Raw genomic sequence first — 17,937 nt, 5'->3', positions numbered from 1 at the left:
TGGCGCCATTAGTGCAAATTGATCCACTTTTGTGTGGTATTATCTTATACTTCAGAAGTCTCTGGAGATGGAACCCATTGATTTAATTCAGAGTTTATGGCAGTGGCTCACAGTACTGCTACTGGGATCACTTGATTCATGCCAAACAGCGACTCTAAAAGGTATTTATACGTTCTGTCACTGACAGCCCGGACTGAATTCACACAAGAACCTTCTGGGTGTTCTGTTTCACTTTTCTTGCACATCTGGCCCCCATACAACTTTTTGACACTTCCAGTGTGTAGGGTTCACTAAATTTTTCAGCTATTATGTGTGACTTCACACCGATATGTAATTTTTAGGATGTTTGTAACTCGGGCTATTTTCAAGGGTTAAAACTGCACTTCCAAGGATTCTGCCTAATCAAACTGTGCCCGTAAGGATTTCAGGATGGCAAGGGTTCAACAAAATGGTCAAATCCACTGATGACTTGAAAATGATACTTGAAAACAGTGAGTGGTCCGATTCCCTCCGCCTCTCTGGTACAGGGAAATCCATGGCAGTTATCGTTTATTGTTCCAGTTGAATGACTTCAGCAAGGCAAGTTTGCAAAGTAAATGATAAGATAGTGGCACAAAATAGGGCTCCATTTTGACAAGGCCTTGGGGTATCAGGATGCCGCCCCCATTCCCCCTCTTGTACCTCTTGTGCACAGAATGGTTCACATCACAGTGAAACCTCCCAGCTGTAAATGAGCAATTCACAGCCATTCTGTATGCTGGCTACCCTATTTGCAGGGTGTACTGCTCACTGGCACTAATCATTCTATTTATTTTAATCCTTACTGCTATTTTAAAAATTAAAAGCAACACGTGATTGTAACAAATTCAAACACTATAGAAGGCATAAAGTTAAAAAAAAAAAAGTAAATGCTCTTCTCCTTCCTGATAAAGTCATTATTGTTTAATGGATCAGTATTTATCCTTTGTTCTTCTAAATTCTGTTCATATTCAAACAAATACAAGTCTAGATAGATTGTTCACTATACGATGAAATCATGTATTTTATTATGCAGTATATTTACATATTTTATTGTTTAAATATGTCTTGGAGATATGTTTACATCAGTACACATAGGTCTTAATCCTTTTCAGTGGCTGCATTTCATTTCCTGGTACATATGTTCTGTTTTTTGTTTTATCACTACTTTACTAATGGACATTTTTAATGCTAGGAAATGATGCAGTGAATGACCTTACTGATATCGTTGTGATCATGTGCCTGTATTTTAGTACTTCATCCGACTATGTGGGTTGTTAGGAGTGAAATGGCTAGATAAAAGGATATGCCTTTTAAAGTTTTGATGGCTGTTACTAGATTGACCGTAATAAAAATTTCACCAATTTATGCTCTCACCAATGGTGCACGAATACTGTATGGTCTGTCTTTCCAATTTTTGCCAATCTGTGAAGAATGGGGGGAAAAAAACCTCATCTTTTATTTAATTTCAATTTCCCTGATGACTAGTGAGGTTGAGCATCTTTCCTAGTTTATAGCTTGTGTATTTTGCTTGTTCATTTTCTTTGCAGCTTTTTCTATATTTTTGTCTTACACATTGTAAATATTAATTATTTATAATGTGCTTTATAAAATTTATCCCAGTATGTCACTTGTGTTTAACCCTTATTAATGGCTTCCTTTACTATTCAAAAGTTTTTAATATTTATGTAGTCAAATCAATCAACCTTTTGTGGTTTCTAGGTTTTGAGTCTTGCATAGGAAGAACTTTAAAATGTTCAGCACAACTATAAACTTCTCTTTTTTTTTTCCTACTATGTTTGTAATTTTGCTTGTTATATTTCTCTGTTAAATTCGCTTGAAAAATATTGTTCTTTATAATGTGTTGAACTCAGTTGTCCTAATACTTATTTGCCTCTCTTTCCCAACTGATTTAAAAATAGCACTGCTTTCATAGCCTGAAAATCCCATGTATTCAAAGTGTATGTAAATGATCCATTCATCCACTTATCAATTCTTATGCTGATCGTACATTATTTTAATCATTCTAGCCTTAAAATATGTTTTGATGTAAAGTAAGTTCCTCTAAATAGTTCTGTCTCAAAACTTTTAAAGCTATTTTGTACTTTTTTCCTTCCAGAGGAATTTCAGATTCAGCTTGTCAAATTCCATCAAAAATCATGATGCATTTCTCCCAACATACTTTAAATAAAAAGTTTCAAACATACAGAAAAACTGAAAGAATTTTATAATGACCATGCGTATACTCACCACCTAGATTTTACCGTTAACATTTTACAGTACTTGCTTTACCTGATGGAATTTTGATTGTGATTATAATTCTTCTGAATTTAGAGATTAATCTAGAGAGAATTGACATCTATATAAATCCAAATCTTTATCTCTAGGAATATGCTATGGCTCTCTATATATTTAAGTCTTTTTTGTTCTTATTAAAGTTTTATAGTTATTGTCATATAGATTTTATACATATCTTATCAGGTTTATTTAAAATTTTTTTAAAATTGAGTATAGTTGATTTATAATACTATATTAGTTTCAGGTATACAACGTAGTGATTCAGTATTTTTATAGATTATACTCCTTTTAAAGTTATTGCAAAATAATGGCTATATTTCCCTGTGCTGTACAATATATCCTTGTTGTTTATTTTATACAGAGTAGTTTGTGTCTGTTAATCCCATACCTCTATCTCACCTACCCCCTTCCCTCTCCCTACTGGTAACCACTAGTTTGTTCTCTATATCTGTAAGTCTGTTTCTGTTTTGTTATATACAGTTGATTGTTTTACCCTTGAGATTCTACATATAAGTGACAACATAGAGTGTTTGTCGTTCTCTGTCTGACTTATTTCACTAAGCATAATGTTGTCTAGTTCTATCCATGTTGTTGCAAATGGCAGAATTTCATTCTTTTTTATGGCTGAGTAATATTCTGTCACATATGTATGTGTGTGTGTGTGTATACACACACACACATATATATGTATATATATGCACATACACACACACATACACACACTACATCTTCTTTATTCATTCATCTGTTCATGGACACTTAGGTAGCTTCCATATCTTGGCTATTATAAATAGTGCTGCTGTGAACATTGGGGTGATGTATCTTTTCAAATTTGAGTTTTCATCTTTTCCAGATATATGCCCAGGAGTGAGATTGCTGGATCATATGGTAGTTCTATTTTTAGTTTTTTGAGGAACCGCCATACTGTTTTCCATAGTGACTGCACCAATTTACATTCTCACCAACAGTGTACAAGGGTCCCTTTTCTCCACATTCTCACCAGCATTTGTTATTTGTAGACTTTTGGATGATAGCCATTTTGACAGGTGTGAGGTGATATAAGGTTTATTCTGAGGTCTTTTCCACATTTGCTTGTTAATGTGAATGGGCTCACTCTCTCCCCACCTCCACTTCCTTCTCTAATTGATTACTTTTGGCATATGGGAAACTTAATGATATGTGTGTGTTGCAGATATATCTCATCATCCTGTCAGTTTTCTTATTAGTCATAATAAATTTTCAGGGGGTTTTCTTACTAGACAGTCCCCTCATATGCAAGTAACACTGCTTTGTCTCAACAGTTTTTACCATCTAGCATCCTATTACTGTGTCAAATGATAATCGCGGGAATCCTTATCTTGTTCCTGACTTGAATGTTTCACTATTAGGTATAATGTTTGCTGTGGTTTCTGGGAGAAATCCTTCATCTAAGGACATTTCCTTCTTTTTTCCTTTATTTCCTTCATTTGCTAAATCTTTTCAAGAATGGTCGTTTAGATGAATAACACTAAAGAACAATTGCACCTAATGGACATATATAGAACACTTCACCCAGCAACAGCAGAATATGCACCCTCTCACGTGCACAGAGAACATTTTCTAGGATAGATCACATGTTAGGACACAAAACAAGTCTTAAGATATTTAAGAAGATTGAAATTGTATCAAGTATCTTTTTCAACCATAGTGAAATGAAACTAGGAACCAATAGCAGAAGGAAAACTGAAAAATTCACAAATATGAGGAAATTAAACAACACATTCTTGAACAACCAGTGGGTCAAGGATGAAATCACAAGGGAAGTTAGAGAATACCTTGAAACAAATGAAAACAAAAACACAACATTCCAAAACTTAGGTATGCAGCAAAAGCAATACAAAGAGGGACATTTATAGTGGTAAATACTTTCATTAAAAAAAGAAGAAAGATCTCAAATCAACTAACTTTATACCTCAGGGAACTAGAAAAAGAAGAACAAACTAAACCCAAAGCTGGCAGAAGGAAGGAACTAATAAAGATTAGAGGGAAAATAGAGAATAAAAAACAGTAGAAATATTCAAAACAGAGTTGAGTTTTTTTTTTTTAAGGGCAAAATTCACAAATGCTTAGCCAGACTAAGAAAAAAAGAGAGAAGACCCAATAACAAAAATCAGAAATGAAAGAGGAGACAGTACAACTGATGCCACAAAAATAAAAAAGATCATAAGAGACTATTATGTGCCAACAAATTGGATAACCTAGAAGAAATGGATAAATTCTGCAATACATACAACCTACCAAGACTGAATCATGAAGAAATAAAAAATCTGGCCAGACTTATAACTAATAAGGAGATTAAATCAGTAACCAAAAACCTTTTAAGAAAGAAAAGCCAAATGGCTTCACTGGAGATTTCTACCAAACATGTAAAAAATTTGAATTCACCTGTACCTCAATAATAAATGAATGAATGGGACTTCCCTGGTGGCACAGTGGTTAAGAATCTGCCTGCCAATGCAGGGGACACGGGTTCAAGCCCTGGTCCGGGAAGATCCCACAAGCTGCGGAGCAACTAAGCCCATGCACCACAACTGCTGAGCCTGCGCTCTAGAGCCTGCAAGCCACAACTACTGAATCCCATACGCCACAACTACTGAAGCCTGCATGCTCAGAGCCCATGCTCCACAACAAGAGAAGACACTGCAATGAGAAGCCCACGCATCGCAACAAAGAAGAGTCCCCACTTGCCGCAACTAGAGAAAGCCCATGCATGGCAACAAAGACCCAACACAGCCAAAAAAATTAAAAAATAAATAAACAAATGAAATAAATTTATTAAAAAAATAAATGAATGAATTTTAACACCAAACCTTCTCAAACTCTTCCAGAAATTGAAGAGGAGGGAACACTTCCAAACTCATGAGGTCAGCATTACCTGATACCAAAACCAGACAAAGATACTACAAGAAAAGAAGACTGCAGACCAATATTCCTGATGAATGTTGATATAAAAATGCTCAACAAAATACTAGCAAATTGAATTCAACAGCATATTAAAAGGATTATATACTATGACCAAGTGGGTTTATTCCCGGAATGCAAGGATTTGTGAAAATCAATCAATGTAATATACAACATTAACAGAACTAAGGACAAGAACCATGTGATCATCTCAATTGATGAAGAAAAAGCACTTGATAAAATTTAACATCCTTTATGATAAAAACCTTCAACAAACTAGGAATAGCAGGTAATTACCTCAGCATAATAAAGGCCATATATGAAAAGCCCACAGTTAACATTATTCTTAATGGTGAAGAACTGAAAGCTTTTCATCTAGGATTAGGAAGAAGGCAAGGATGCCCACTCTTACCACCTCTTTTAAACTACTGGAAGTCTTAGCAGAGGCATCTGACTTGGAAAGGAAAAAGTAAAATTGTCTCTGTACACAGGTGACATGATCATATAGGTAGGAAACCCTAAAGATTCCACCAAAATAACTGTTAGAACAAAGGAATTCAACAAAGTTACAGGACACAAAATCAACACACAACAAAATCAGCTTCTATATACTAACAGGGAAAAATCCAAAAAGGAAATTAGGAAAATAATCTCATTTACAATAGTGTCAGAAAGAATAAAATACTTAAGCTTAATCAAGGAGTCAAAAGACTTGTACATTAAAAACTACAGAACAATTCCAAAAGAAATTAAAGAGGATGCAAGTAAATAGACATCTCATGTTCATGGATTGAAAAACTTAGTATTGTTAAAATGTCCATACTACCCAAAGTAATCTACAGGTTCAGTGCTATCCCTATCGGTATCCCATTGACATTTGCTTGCAGAAATGGAAAAAAAATTCTAAAATTCATATGGAATCTCAAAGGACCCTGAATAGCCAAAACAATCTTGTGAAAGAAAAACAAAGCTAGAGGCCTCACACATCCTGATTTCAAAATATATTACAAAGCTACAGTGATAAAAACAGTATGGTACTGGCATAAAGACAGGCACAGACCAATGGAACAGAATACAGAGCCCAGAAATAAAACTCTCTCACATATGACCAAATGATCTTCAGCAAGGATGCCAAGGCTACACAGTGGAGAAAGGATAGTCTCTTCAACAAATGTTCAACAAATGGTGATGTGGGAAAACTGGACATCCACATGAAAAAGAATAAAGTTGGACCGTTACTTTACATCATATATAAAAATTAAGTCAAAAATAAAGACCTGAAACTGTAAAACTCCTGGAAGGAAACATAGGGGGAAAGCTTCATGATATTGGTTTGGCAGTGATTTCTTGGCTGTGACACAAAAAGCACATGCAACAAAAGCAAAAATAGACAAATGGGACTATATTAACCTTAAAAACTTCTATGCATTAAAGGAAACAGTGAACAGAAAGAAAAGGCAACCTATAGAATGAGAGAAATATTTGCAAATCATATATCTGATAATGGGTTAATATCTGGAATACATAAAGAACTCTTACAACACAAAAACAGAAAACAACCTGATTAAAAATGGGCAAAGGACTTGGATAGACATTTCTCCAAAGAAGCTATACAAAAGGCCAACAAGCATATGAAGAGATGCTCAACGTCACTAATCATTAGCGAAATGCAGATCAAACCAAATCGGATATCACCTCATGCCTGTTAGGATGGCCACTATCTACCCCATGCCCCCCCCCCAAAAAAAACCCCACACACAAAAATAATAAGTGTTGGTGAGGGTGTGGAAAAGTTGGAACCCTTGTCACTGCTGGGAATGTAAAATGGTGTAGATGCTATGGAAAACATTATGAAGGTTCCTTAGTAAATCCATGTGTCCAGCAAACCTACTTCAGGGTTTATATCCAGAAGAATTGAAAGCAGGATATTTGTACACCCATGTTCATAGCATTATTTACAATAGCCAAGATATGGAAGCAACTTAAATGTCCATCACCAGATGAATGGATAAAGAAAATGTGGAGAATACACACACACACACACACACACACACACATACATATATGTATACACATATATATATATATATATACACGCACAATGTATATATACGTATGTATATGTATACACACACAATGGAATATTATTCAGCCCTTCAAAGGAAGGGAATCCTGTCACATGATACCACATGGGTGAACCTTGAGGACATAGTGAAATAAGCCAGTCACAGAAACACAAGTTCTGCATGGATCCACTTACACGAGGCGTCTAAAGTTGTCAAACTTGTAGAGGCAGAAAGTAGAATGGTGGTTTTCAGGGGCTGGGGAAGGGGAAAGGGGACCCATTTTTGTTCAGTGAGTATAGTGTTGCAGTTCTGCAAGATAAAAAGAGGTCTGGAAATCCGACATACAACAGTGTGGGTGTAGTTAACACTACTGTACACTTAAAAGTAGTTAAGATGGTAAATTTTAAGTTACGTGTTTTTTACCACAAGAAAAAACGTGAGTGTAATCCTATTAAGTGCTGTTTTGGTTTCTCTCCTTTAATTTATTAATGATGTTAATGATTTTTAGAGATTTCCTAGTTTTAAAACATCCTTGCGATGTTGGTATAAACCACAGCTTCCTCTGATAGATGATGAAGAGCCAATTTCCTTAATATATAGAGAACTCTTAAAATCCATAGAAAAATGGACAAAAAATAATTTATCACAAAATGTCAGTAACACGTGAAAAGCTTCTCAGCCATGCTGGTAAAGAAATGCAAGTTGAAACAGTAGTGACCAGTTTTTCATGTACGTATTAGCAAAGACTAGAAGTAGTGATGACATGCAGTGACACTTAGATCACCTCATTCTCTGGTGATGGGGGTGAAAGTCAGTACCACCTATTTAGAGGGCAGTTTTGTAGTTTACCGACAGCATTTTAAATGCCACAGCAATTGTACTTATCAGAAATTCAGAATTTCAGATATTTTCAAATGTGCAAAAGTATTCGCAGCGATAACCAGTGAAACATTTTTGTAAGAGTTTCAAAAATTGGCGAAATGCAAATGTCTGTTAAGAGCTAGGCTGGTTAAGTAAATTATGATGCATGCATAAATTGGAACATTGTTTAAAAGAGTGAGATAAACTGTAGGTTCTGACCGGGAGAGATGTTGGAACTACATTGTTGTGGGAAGAAAAAAAGAGGATCAGAACGGAATGTGAAAATACAACTCCTTTTTTGGTTTTTTAAAAAATTGGTTGTAGTAACTTATGTCTAGAAAACATATCTGAAATAATGGGCCCTAGATTGTTAACAGTCGCTATCTCTGGGGAGAATAGGAAGGATTTTCACTTTTCTTCATTATTTCTGAGAGAAACTCTACATAGAGCATCATTTGAAATAGAAAGGAAAAAAGATACATTTCAATGTAAATCTGTATTGCTAACAATTACAAAGAAAAGGGAATGCTACCTGCAAATTTTTATTTTGGAATGAGTTGAGGTTTCCTTGTGACCCGTTATACCACATGATCCACTTTTTTTTTTTTCTTTCTGTGGTACGCGGGCCTCTCACTGCTGCAGCCTCTCCCGTCGCGGAGCACAGGCTCCGGACGCGCAGGCCCAGCGGCCACAGCCCACGGACGGGCCCAGCCGCTCTGCGGCATGCGGGATCCTCCCGGACCGGGGCACGAACCCGCGTCCCCCGCATCGGCAGGCAGACCCCCAACCACTGCACCACCAGGGAAGCCCCACACGTGACCCACTTTTAAATATGTCTCATGAATGTTCTTAAAAGAATATGAAGTTGATTACTGTGGAATATTCAAGACTACCCAAATCTGTCAAATCATCCTCGTTACAGAAGTCTCATTCTTCACATCCTTTCTTGTTGTCTACTTGAGCTTTCAAAACCACGAGTAGTGTATTGAAATCTCTGATTATGTTTCTATAACTCTGTCAGCTTCTCCCATTATTCCTGTTTCTATCAATAAATTGTGGGTTGCATGTCCAGGAGGGCCGAGGCCCGGCCACCATAACATTTGGAAAGCGTCTATTGACAGTCACCTTCTAAACATTTGAAATCTTTTGTTGAACTCTTACTGTCCTTTCAGTTCCTTCCTGAGAATTAAAACAACAACAGAAAGTTTCTGACTTATCTATAATTTAAAGCTAAACACTTTAAGAGTGTGATCTACAAACTCATTTCCAGCCCCCATATGTGTGATACTTTGCAGTGTTGAAGTACAGTGACAATTAGCTGCAGCTTTGTTAATTTAGGGAATTGAGCAATTCCCAGGTTCCAAAGACAGATTCTGGGGGGAAAGCTATGTACTTTCAGACTTATTTCCTCATTAAAAAAGCAATCCATTTATAAGACAGAAGCTTTCGAGAAAGGGTGTAGAAAGGATTGTACAAAGAATGAAGAACCTGCAGTTGTCGTCTGGTCCTTTGCTGCGAGTCTCTGGCAGCACAGAGCCTCACATTCATACAGCTCACCTCACACGGGGCTCGACTCGGCAAACTGTTTCCTCACAGTAATTGCTGCCTTGCTTGTCAGGCGTGGTCCATGAGTGCCTTCTGGAGGAGTGGTTTCTAGATAATTAGAGCTTTCCCCTTTAAACACCGCTTTTATTGGATACCCTTTAAAAAATGTGTGACAAATAGACCAACCCCAGCTTACCTATATGGGTCATGTTGCTGGAAGTAGCCGCGTGGCAGTAGCCAGGTGGTGAGTACGTGGGTATTCACTGAACAATTCTTTCAACTTTGCTGAATGTTTGAAATCTTTCCTAATAAACACCGGGGGTAAATACAGCTCAGGAAAGTCATGCAGGCCTTCTTCCAGCAGTGTTGTGGTTGCTCGGAGAGCTCAGTGCGTGGAGCGGTTGAGGGCAGGCTCCGCCGTAACCAGCTTACCAGCCTCTGCTGCCTCCTAGCTGTGCGCCCTTCAGGTGGTTACTACACTTCTCTGAGCCTTGTTTTTCTTGTCTGTACAACGGGAGTGACAGTAGTTCCTCCTCTGGGGTTTGCTGTGAGAGTAAAATGAGAGGATGTGGCTAAAAGCACTCCCTATGGTATTGGTATTAAACACTCAGTGACCTGTGGCAGTGGCTGCCCCTCCTCCCCCCTCCCCCACTGCTGTTATTCAATCATCTTCATCATGGATGACTGACTCCCTCAGAGAGTGGTAGGCAGTGGTGCTCCCCTCCATCATTGATTTGAAAGACAATTTGGGGCTACCCTGAGACTCAGTTGTGAATGACATTGGGACCATTTCCCCAAATCAAATGCATCTTCATGTTGTCCCCCTCTCAGCCTTAGTAAATAAAATACGAGGGACATAATGTAACTCTTCCTCGGTGGAGCCCAGTCCCCATAGCAAATGTCAGTTAGGCCTGAGTGTCAGGTGCTGTGTACCTTGGGCCTGCACTTCCCTGCTCCTCAGCTCCGCTGCTCCCTGGCCTCCTGGTGAGCATGCTTGCTTCCTTAGCTGCCAGGTCTGCGGTTCTGTTCCCTCTCTGGCCTCAAACCTGACGTTCACAGCCACTGCCTTTCACCTTTCCCCAGGGCAGAAGTCAGGAAGAGGAAGGCAAATCAGGAAGTCATAAATCAATGGCATCACCTGTAACCTTAGAAGTGAGAATGATGACCTTCTTCTACAGAACTGAGTGCTGTAACTTTCTGTCCTCCACCTTTCTTGGGTTTTTGAGGTCCTTTCAGTGGTTTTTAGTATATTCACAGTTTTATGCAACCATCACCACTACCTAATTTTAGAACATTTGCATCACCCCCAAAAGAAACCTCATCCCCATTAGTGGTCAGTCCCCATTCTCCCCTCCCCTCAGCCCTTGGCAAACACTAATCTATTTTCTGTCGCTGTGGATGTACCTATTCTGGGTGTTTCATACAAATGCAGTCACGTGATATGTAGCATTTTGTGTCTGCCTTCATGATGTTTCTGTCCGTGCTGTAGCATGTGTCAGTACTTCATGCCTTTCTATGGCTGAACAGTAGTCCGTCATAGGGACATACCGTATTGTGTTTATTCATTCACCCATTGATGGCCGTTGAGGTTGCTTCTACTATTTGGCTATTATCATGAGGATGCTCTGAATATTTGTGTGGACATATTTTCACTTCTATTTGGTATATACCTAGGAGTGGAATTTCTGGGTCTTATGGTAAGTGTATATATAACTTTCTGAGGAACTGCCAAACTGGTTTCTGAAGTGCAGCAGTGGCTGCACCGTTTCACCTTCCCACCAGCAACGTAGGAGGGCTCTAGATTCCCCCACTTCCTCACGTGTAGTATTATCTGTCACTGTGATTATAGCCATCCTGGTGGGTGTGAATTGGTATCCCATTGTGGTTTAATTTGTATTTCCCTAATGACTAATGACGTTGAGCACTTATTTTAATATGCTTATTGGTCATTTGTATGTCTTCTTTGGAGAAATGTCTATTTAAGTCCTTTACCTATTTTTAAATTGGGTTTTTGTCTTTTTATTATTCAGTTATGAGCACCTTACCAGATATGTGATTTTCACATATTGTCTCCTGTTCTGTGGCTTGTCTTTTTCACTTTCTTGATGATGGCCTTTAAAGCGCAGAAGTTTTTTAATTTTGATGAAGTCTGACTTATCTGTTTTTTCTTACGGCACTTGCACATTCAGATATTCTGTTTGATGTCTTCAGTGTCTTATCGGAAAATCTGATTGGCTTACTGGAAACGAAACTGTATTACTCTTAGTTTTCCTGATTTGGAATCTAATCAGGTGGTAAAGCACCTGATTTAAAATGTTTGCCGGTAATATATAGATAGAAGAGCTTAGAAAGGTTGATACCTGTTGAGCTGGTAAATTACCCGTTTCTGTGCGCTCAGCCTCAGGAAATAATATGATAGAAGAAATACATCCTCTATGCCCAGAGGTCATTTCACTGTCACCTATGAGAGTGGTGCGCGGAAAGCCAGTTCACAGCAGAGGAGGTTAAGTCCGTCGTGGTACATGACTAGGCAGCTGTTGCATATTGTAATTACGAAGCTGACTTAACGACACTGTTGATGATGAAATGTTTAGTGGAAAAAACCAAAACACAAGTGTGTGCCCATTAATGATTAAAAATGTGTATAAAATATCTGGACTAGATGGAAGATTATAGGTGGCTTTCTTAAATTTCATTTTCTGTTGATATATTTTTTTTACTATTAAAAATTAAGTTAAAAAAACATGCCTGACATTGCACATCAGTGGGGGAAATGGTGACAGGTGGGTACACTGGATATCTGTTTATCCTTATCTCACACCAACTATTTTTTTAAGAGTAAGTATTTTTTATCATCATGATCACCAGGACTAGTCTTAAAATCAGAAAAGATAGTTTGCTGTGTTTATTTACTAAGAATTTGAATAGAGGTATTTAATTTTCTTACATTTTTATATCAAATCCAAACACTGATGATAACATGATTCTGGTATTAGAATTACTATTATTTTAGTCATTATCAGCATTGCAATTTGCTAAAAAAAAGGTAATGATGATTGTGGTGGTATGTTAATAGTAGAGATCACAGAAATACTTTTCTCCTGGCATCTCATGAAAGAATTAGTAGTAGTAGTATTTAACATGTAAATAAATCAATCATCCCAGCTTTTGAAATAAATTTGAAATGGAACAAAGATTTAAGGTTTGTTTTTTTTTTTTTTTTAAGGACTAATAAAGGCACTGAAAAAAATAAAAAGTAAGCCCACTACAAGGTCACGGGTAGCGTGCACACCTAAGGTGAGGCTTCTTGTGGGGTTGCTGCCCCAGAGACAGATGTACAGTTCATGGGCCACAAACCGCGTCTGCGGATCCCCTGACCTTCTGACCTCGGGCTTCACCTGAGCAACAGGGGGCTGGGGTGACAGGGTAGCAGGTAGGGACAGCCCGCAGAGCCCCGCTCCTGTGGCATCAGTGCCCCTCCCTGGTGCACGCACTGCAGTGGGCTTGGCCTCTGGGCCTGGAGCGGGCATCCTGCTCTCACACGTGGGAAGGCTATGAAAAGAAAACCCTTGTGGGCCCAAACATTTAAACAAGAATTACACTAGGATCTTTTGTTCTCGCTATGACATGGTCAGAATTCATTTGGAGGTCCAGAAGAGGGTTTTTTTTGTTGTTGTCATTTTTGAATCTGAGTTATTTTATGCGAGGAAACAGAGGGAAACACAACACAGAAACACATGGCTGAAGTCTGTCCAGTGGTGTTGGGACGTCCCCGCGTCATTCCTCAGGGCACTATTTTTGTGAGTGTTTGTGGGGCTTCTGACTCAAAAGTCACATCCGAGGTTGGATGTTGGTTCCTTGGGAAAAGGCCCGGGTGATCAAAGGCAAGCAGTGGAGTGTGCCTGGGAGTCTGGGAAATACACACGCAGCCCGAGAGAGGGATGCTCACCGTTTCTCTTTTCCTCCTCAGGTTTAATAGGGAAAACTTGCTTTCTGCAAACAACTGAAAAAGCCGCCCTTGGAAGCTGTTTCTTTGGGCCTCATGGAGCAGCTGGAACCTGCGCTGTGAGGCCCCCGACAGGACGAACTGTCGCCCACTGACCCCCCAGCGCGGCTGTCACCATGGCCAGCAAGAGGAAGTCCACCACCCCGTGCATGATCCCCGTGAAGACCGTGGTGCTGCAGGACACCGGCGCCGAGGCCCTGCCCGAGGAGCCCGTGCCCGAGGGGCCCCCGCAGGAGCCGCCCCCAGAAGCTCCCACCGCCAGCGGCGAGGCCACCCAGGGCACCAGCGGTCCAGACAGTGCCGCACTGGCCAACGGGCACCGGAGCACCTTGGACGGCTACACATATGCCTGTAAATGCTGTGACTTCAGATCCCAGGACATAACCCGGTTTGTGGGACACCTGAGCTCAGAGCACACAGACTTTAGCAAAGACCCGAACTTTGTATGCACTGAATGCAGTTTTCTGGCAAAAACTCCCGAGGGGCTTTCTCTGCACAATGCCAAGTGTCACTCGGGGGAAGCCAGCTTTGTGTGGAATGTGGCCAAGCCAGACAATCATGTCGTCGTGGAGCAGAGTGTCCCCGAGAGCACCAGCCCTCCCGACCCATCGGGGGAGCCAAACATGGAAGGGACAGATGGACAGGCGGAAATCATCATCACCAAAACTCCAATCATGAAGATAATGAAAGGCAAAGCCGAAGCCAAAAAAATTCACACGCTCAAGGAGAACGTCCCCAGTCAGCCTGCTGGGGAGGCCTTACCGACCCCTTCAGCCGGGGACACGGAGGTGAAAGAGGGGGACCACGCCTTTGTCAACGGGGCAGCCCCGGTCAGCCAGGCCTCTACCAACTCCGCAAAACCCCCTCACTCGGCCAACGGGCCCCTGCTGGGGACGGTGCCGGTGCTGCCCGCGGGCATCGCCCAGTTCCTCTCCCTGCAGCAGCCGCCCCCGCACGCCCAGCACCACGCCCACCAGCCCCTGCCCACGGCCAAGTCCCTCCCCAAAGTGATGATCCCGCTGAGCAGCATCCCCACGTACAACGCGGCCATGGACTCCAACAGCTTTCTGAAGAACTCCTTCCACAAGTTCCCCTACCCAACCAAAGCCGAGCTCTGCTATTTGACCGTGGTCACCAAGTACCCGGAAGAGCAGCTCAAGATCTGGTTCACCGCCCAGAGGCTGAAGCAAGGTATCAGCTGGTCCCCGGAGGAGATTGAGGACGCCCGGAAGAAGATGTTCAACACGGTCATCCAGTCCGTCCCCCAGCCCACAATCACTGTCCTCAACACCCCGCTGGTTGCCAGTGGCGGCAACGTCCAACATCTCATCCAGCCCACTCTGCCTGGCCACGTGGTGGGCCAGCCAGAGGGCACAGCCGGGGGACTTCTGGTCACTCAGCCACTGATGGCCAATGGGTTGCAGGCACCCAGCTCATCTCTCCCCCTGGCAGTCACATCTGTCCCCAAGCTGCCCGCTGTCGCGCCCATTAACACCGTGTGTTCAAATACAACGTCCGCCGTGAAGGTGGTGAATGCCGCCCAGTCCCTCCTCACGGCGTGTCCCAGCATCACCTCCCAAGCCTTCCTGGATGCCAGCATCTACAAAAACAAGAAATCTCATGAACAGCTGTCAGCTCTGAAAGGGAGCTTCTGTCGGAACCAGTTCCCAGGACAGAGCGAAGTTGAGCATCTGACCAAAGTGACCGGCCTCAGCACCCGTGAGGTGCGGAAGTGGTTCAGTGACCGCAGGTACCACTGCCGGAACCTGAAGGGCTCCAGGGCCGGGCTGGCCGGGGAGCATGGCGCCCTCCTCGTCGACTCTGTGCCCGAGGTGCCCTTCTCCCTGGCGTCCAAGGCCCCGGAGGTGACCTGCCTCCTGACAGCGGCCACCCCAGCTACCCCCGCTTCTGCCAAGCGACAGTCCTGGCACCAGACCCCCGACTTCACACCAACCAAATACAAGGAGCGGGCCCCCGAGCAGCTCAGGGCCCTGGAGAACAGTTTTGCCCAAAACCCCCTTCCTCTCGACGAGGAACTGGACCGCCTGAGGACCGAGACCAAAATGACCCGCAGGGAGATTGATGGCTGGTTTTCAGAGAGACGGAAAAAAGTGAGTGCCGAGGAGGCCAAGAAGGCTGAGGAGGGCGCCTCTCAGGGGGAGGAGGAGGCCGCCGAGGATGAGGGGGAGGAGGGCTCTGCCAGGGACCCGAGGGTCCCAGGGGAAGATGGCTCCCCAGAAACGCCCGGCAGCCACGTGCTGGCAGAACGCAAAGTCAGCCCCATCAAAATCAACCTCAAGAACCTGCGAGTCACGGAGGCCAACGGCAAGGGCGAGCTCCCAGGGCTGGGCGCCTGTGAGCCCGAGGACGACGTGCCCAGCAAGCCAGCGGAGCAGCTGCCGGGCAAGGTGAGCTACAGGAAGACGGCCCAGCAGCGGCACCTGCTGCGGCAGCTCTTCCTGCAGACGCAGTGGCCCAGCAACCAGGACTACGACTCCATCATGGCCCAGACGGGCCTGCCGCGGCCCGAGGTGGTGCGCTGGTTTGGGGACAGCAGGTATGCCCTGAAGAACGGCCAGCTCAAGTGGTACGAAGACTACAGACGGGGCAACTTCCCCCCCGGGCTGCTGGTCATCAGCCCCGGCAACCAGGAGCTGCTGCAAGACTATTACGTGACCCACAAGATGCTGTACGAGCAGGACCTGCAGAGCCTCTGCGACAAAACCCAGATGAGCGCCCAGCAGGTCAAGCAGTGGTTTGCCGAGAGGATGGGTGAGGAGACCCGGGCCGTGGCCGACACGAGTGGTGAGGGCCAGGGCCCCAGCGACCCTGCAGCAGTTCACAAAGGGATGGGCGACACCTATTCAGAGGTGTCCGAAAACAGTGAGTCATGGGAACCCGGTGCCCCTGAGGCCAGCTCAGAGCCCGTTGACACGCCGAGTCCCCAGGCTGGACCTCAGCTGGGTAAGGAGCCTGTGGGGCTGTGCCGTCCTCTGTGGGTCTGGGGGGCACCTGTGGCAGGCACCGAATCCAGTGCCGGGGCATCTGCTGTTTCTAAGGCTGTCTGGCAGCAGGACCGTGTTGTCTGGCTGCTTCGGGGGGCACCTGGCAGCAGAATCCATTGGAGCATCATCATATGATAAAGGCTTGACACTTGGTTTTTTTGTTTCGTGTTTGTTAAACCTGCTCAGGGGAAGGAGTGTAGTGAACCTCCAAGGGCCCACCCTTCTCTAGTCATTTCTTAGCCAAAGGAGAATAGGTCAGAATGTCATCTGAGCCAGATAGAACCACGACCGCTGGGTAAGAGAGAGAATAGGACTTACGAGGAAATTCAACCCCAGTTGGTGAACAAAAGCAGAGGGAGCCTTTAATTGACCTTAGGTACACAAAGTGCTTTTTTTTCTAAATGATGAAAAATCCTGTAATTTGCATTGCAGTTATTCTTCCTGATATAGAGGTAGTGGAAAATCTTCTTCCCTCTTAGACATAACATGGAATCGAATGCTTGAATTTTGTTCCTCATTTTCTCTGGATCAGGACAGTAGTACTTGAAAGAAAGCTTTAGAAGATTATTTTACTGAAGACAGTTTGAAGCCTCAGACAAATCACGTTATTGGGTGTTGATTTTCTTGGGTCTTGATCTCTGAGTTCCTGGCCTCTCCCTTCCCTCCCACCCTCCTCTTGGGTGGCCTTGTCACAGGTTGGCCAGGAGCGAGGTAGCTGAGCTCTTCACGGGAAGCTGTGGAAACCAAGGAAGTATCTGGATTCCCAGATTCCCTGATTTGGGACCTTTAGAAGGTGGTTCCAGGGCCGGCGTTTCTGGACTCGACCTTGTTTCCTCCAAGCCCCTGTGAGTCAGTGAGGTCCCCGCAGGGAGCATCACGGGCACCAGGGAACAGGTGTGGGCTCACAGGGCGGGTTGCCTCAGGCACCTTCTCCAGCACCGGGCCTGCCCACCCCTGGCTTTGGCTCTGCCAGCAGCATGGCAGAGTGCTGGGCACTAGGAAAACTAATTTCTTTAGGTTTTTTGTTTTTTTTAATTGAAATTCTACTGAATTAAATTCTTTTTTTTTTATTTATTTATTTTTATTTTTGTGGTACACGGGCCTCTCACTGTTGTGGCCTCTCCCGTTGCGGAGCACAGACTCCGGACGCGCAGGCTCAGTGGCCATGGCTCACGGGCCCAGCCGCTCTGCGGCATGT

At 43.1% G+C, this 17,937-nt stretch overlaps 1 protein-coding gene across 4 annotated transcripts in view; it reads left to right on the top strand.

Moving 5' to 3' along the window:
• Positions 1–17,937, top strand: part of ZHX3 (zinc fingers and homeoboxes 3) — a 126,811-nt gene that overhangs the window by 102,003 nt on the left and 6,871 nt on the right. For 3 of the 4 annotated variants that reach the window (XM_082669726.1, XM_082669724.1, XM_082669725.1), the window contains exon 3: positions 13,699–17,379. In XM_082669726.1, coding sequence (XP_082525852.1) covers positions 13,851–16,874 — 3,024 coding nt within the window. In that variant the 5' untranslated portion in view covers positions 13,699–13,850 and the 3' untranslated portion in view covers positions 16,875–17,379. Of the gene's footprint in view, positions 1–13,698; positions 17,380–17,937 lie in introns of those variants that run through there. The other variant, XM_082669727.1, reaches the window with a different exon arrangement.

The sequence above is a fragment of the Grampus griseus genome (genome assembly GCF_964374135.1).
Source record: "Grampus griseus genome assembly, chromosome: 14".
NCBI lineage: Eukaryota > Metazoa > Chordata > Mammalia > Artiodactyla > Delphinidae > Grampus > Grampus griseus.
Note: the sequence above shows the minus strand (reverse complement) of the source record. Positions and strands in the feature narration are given on the sequence as shown.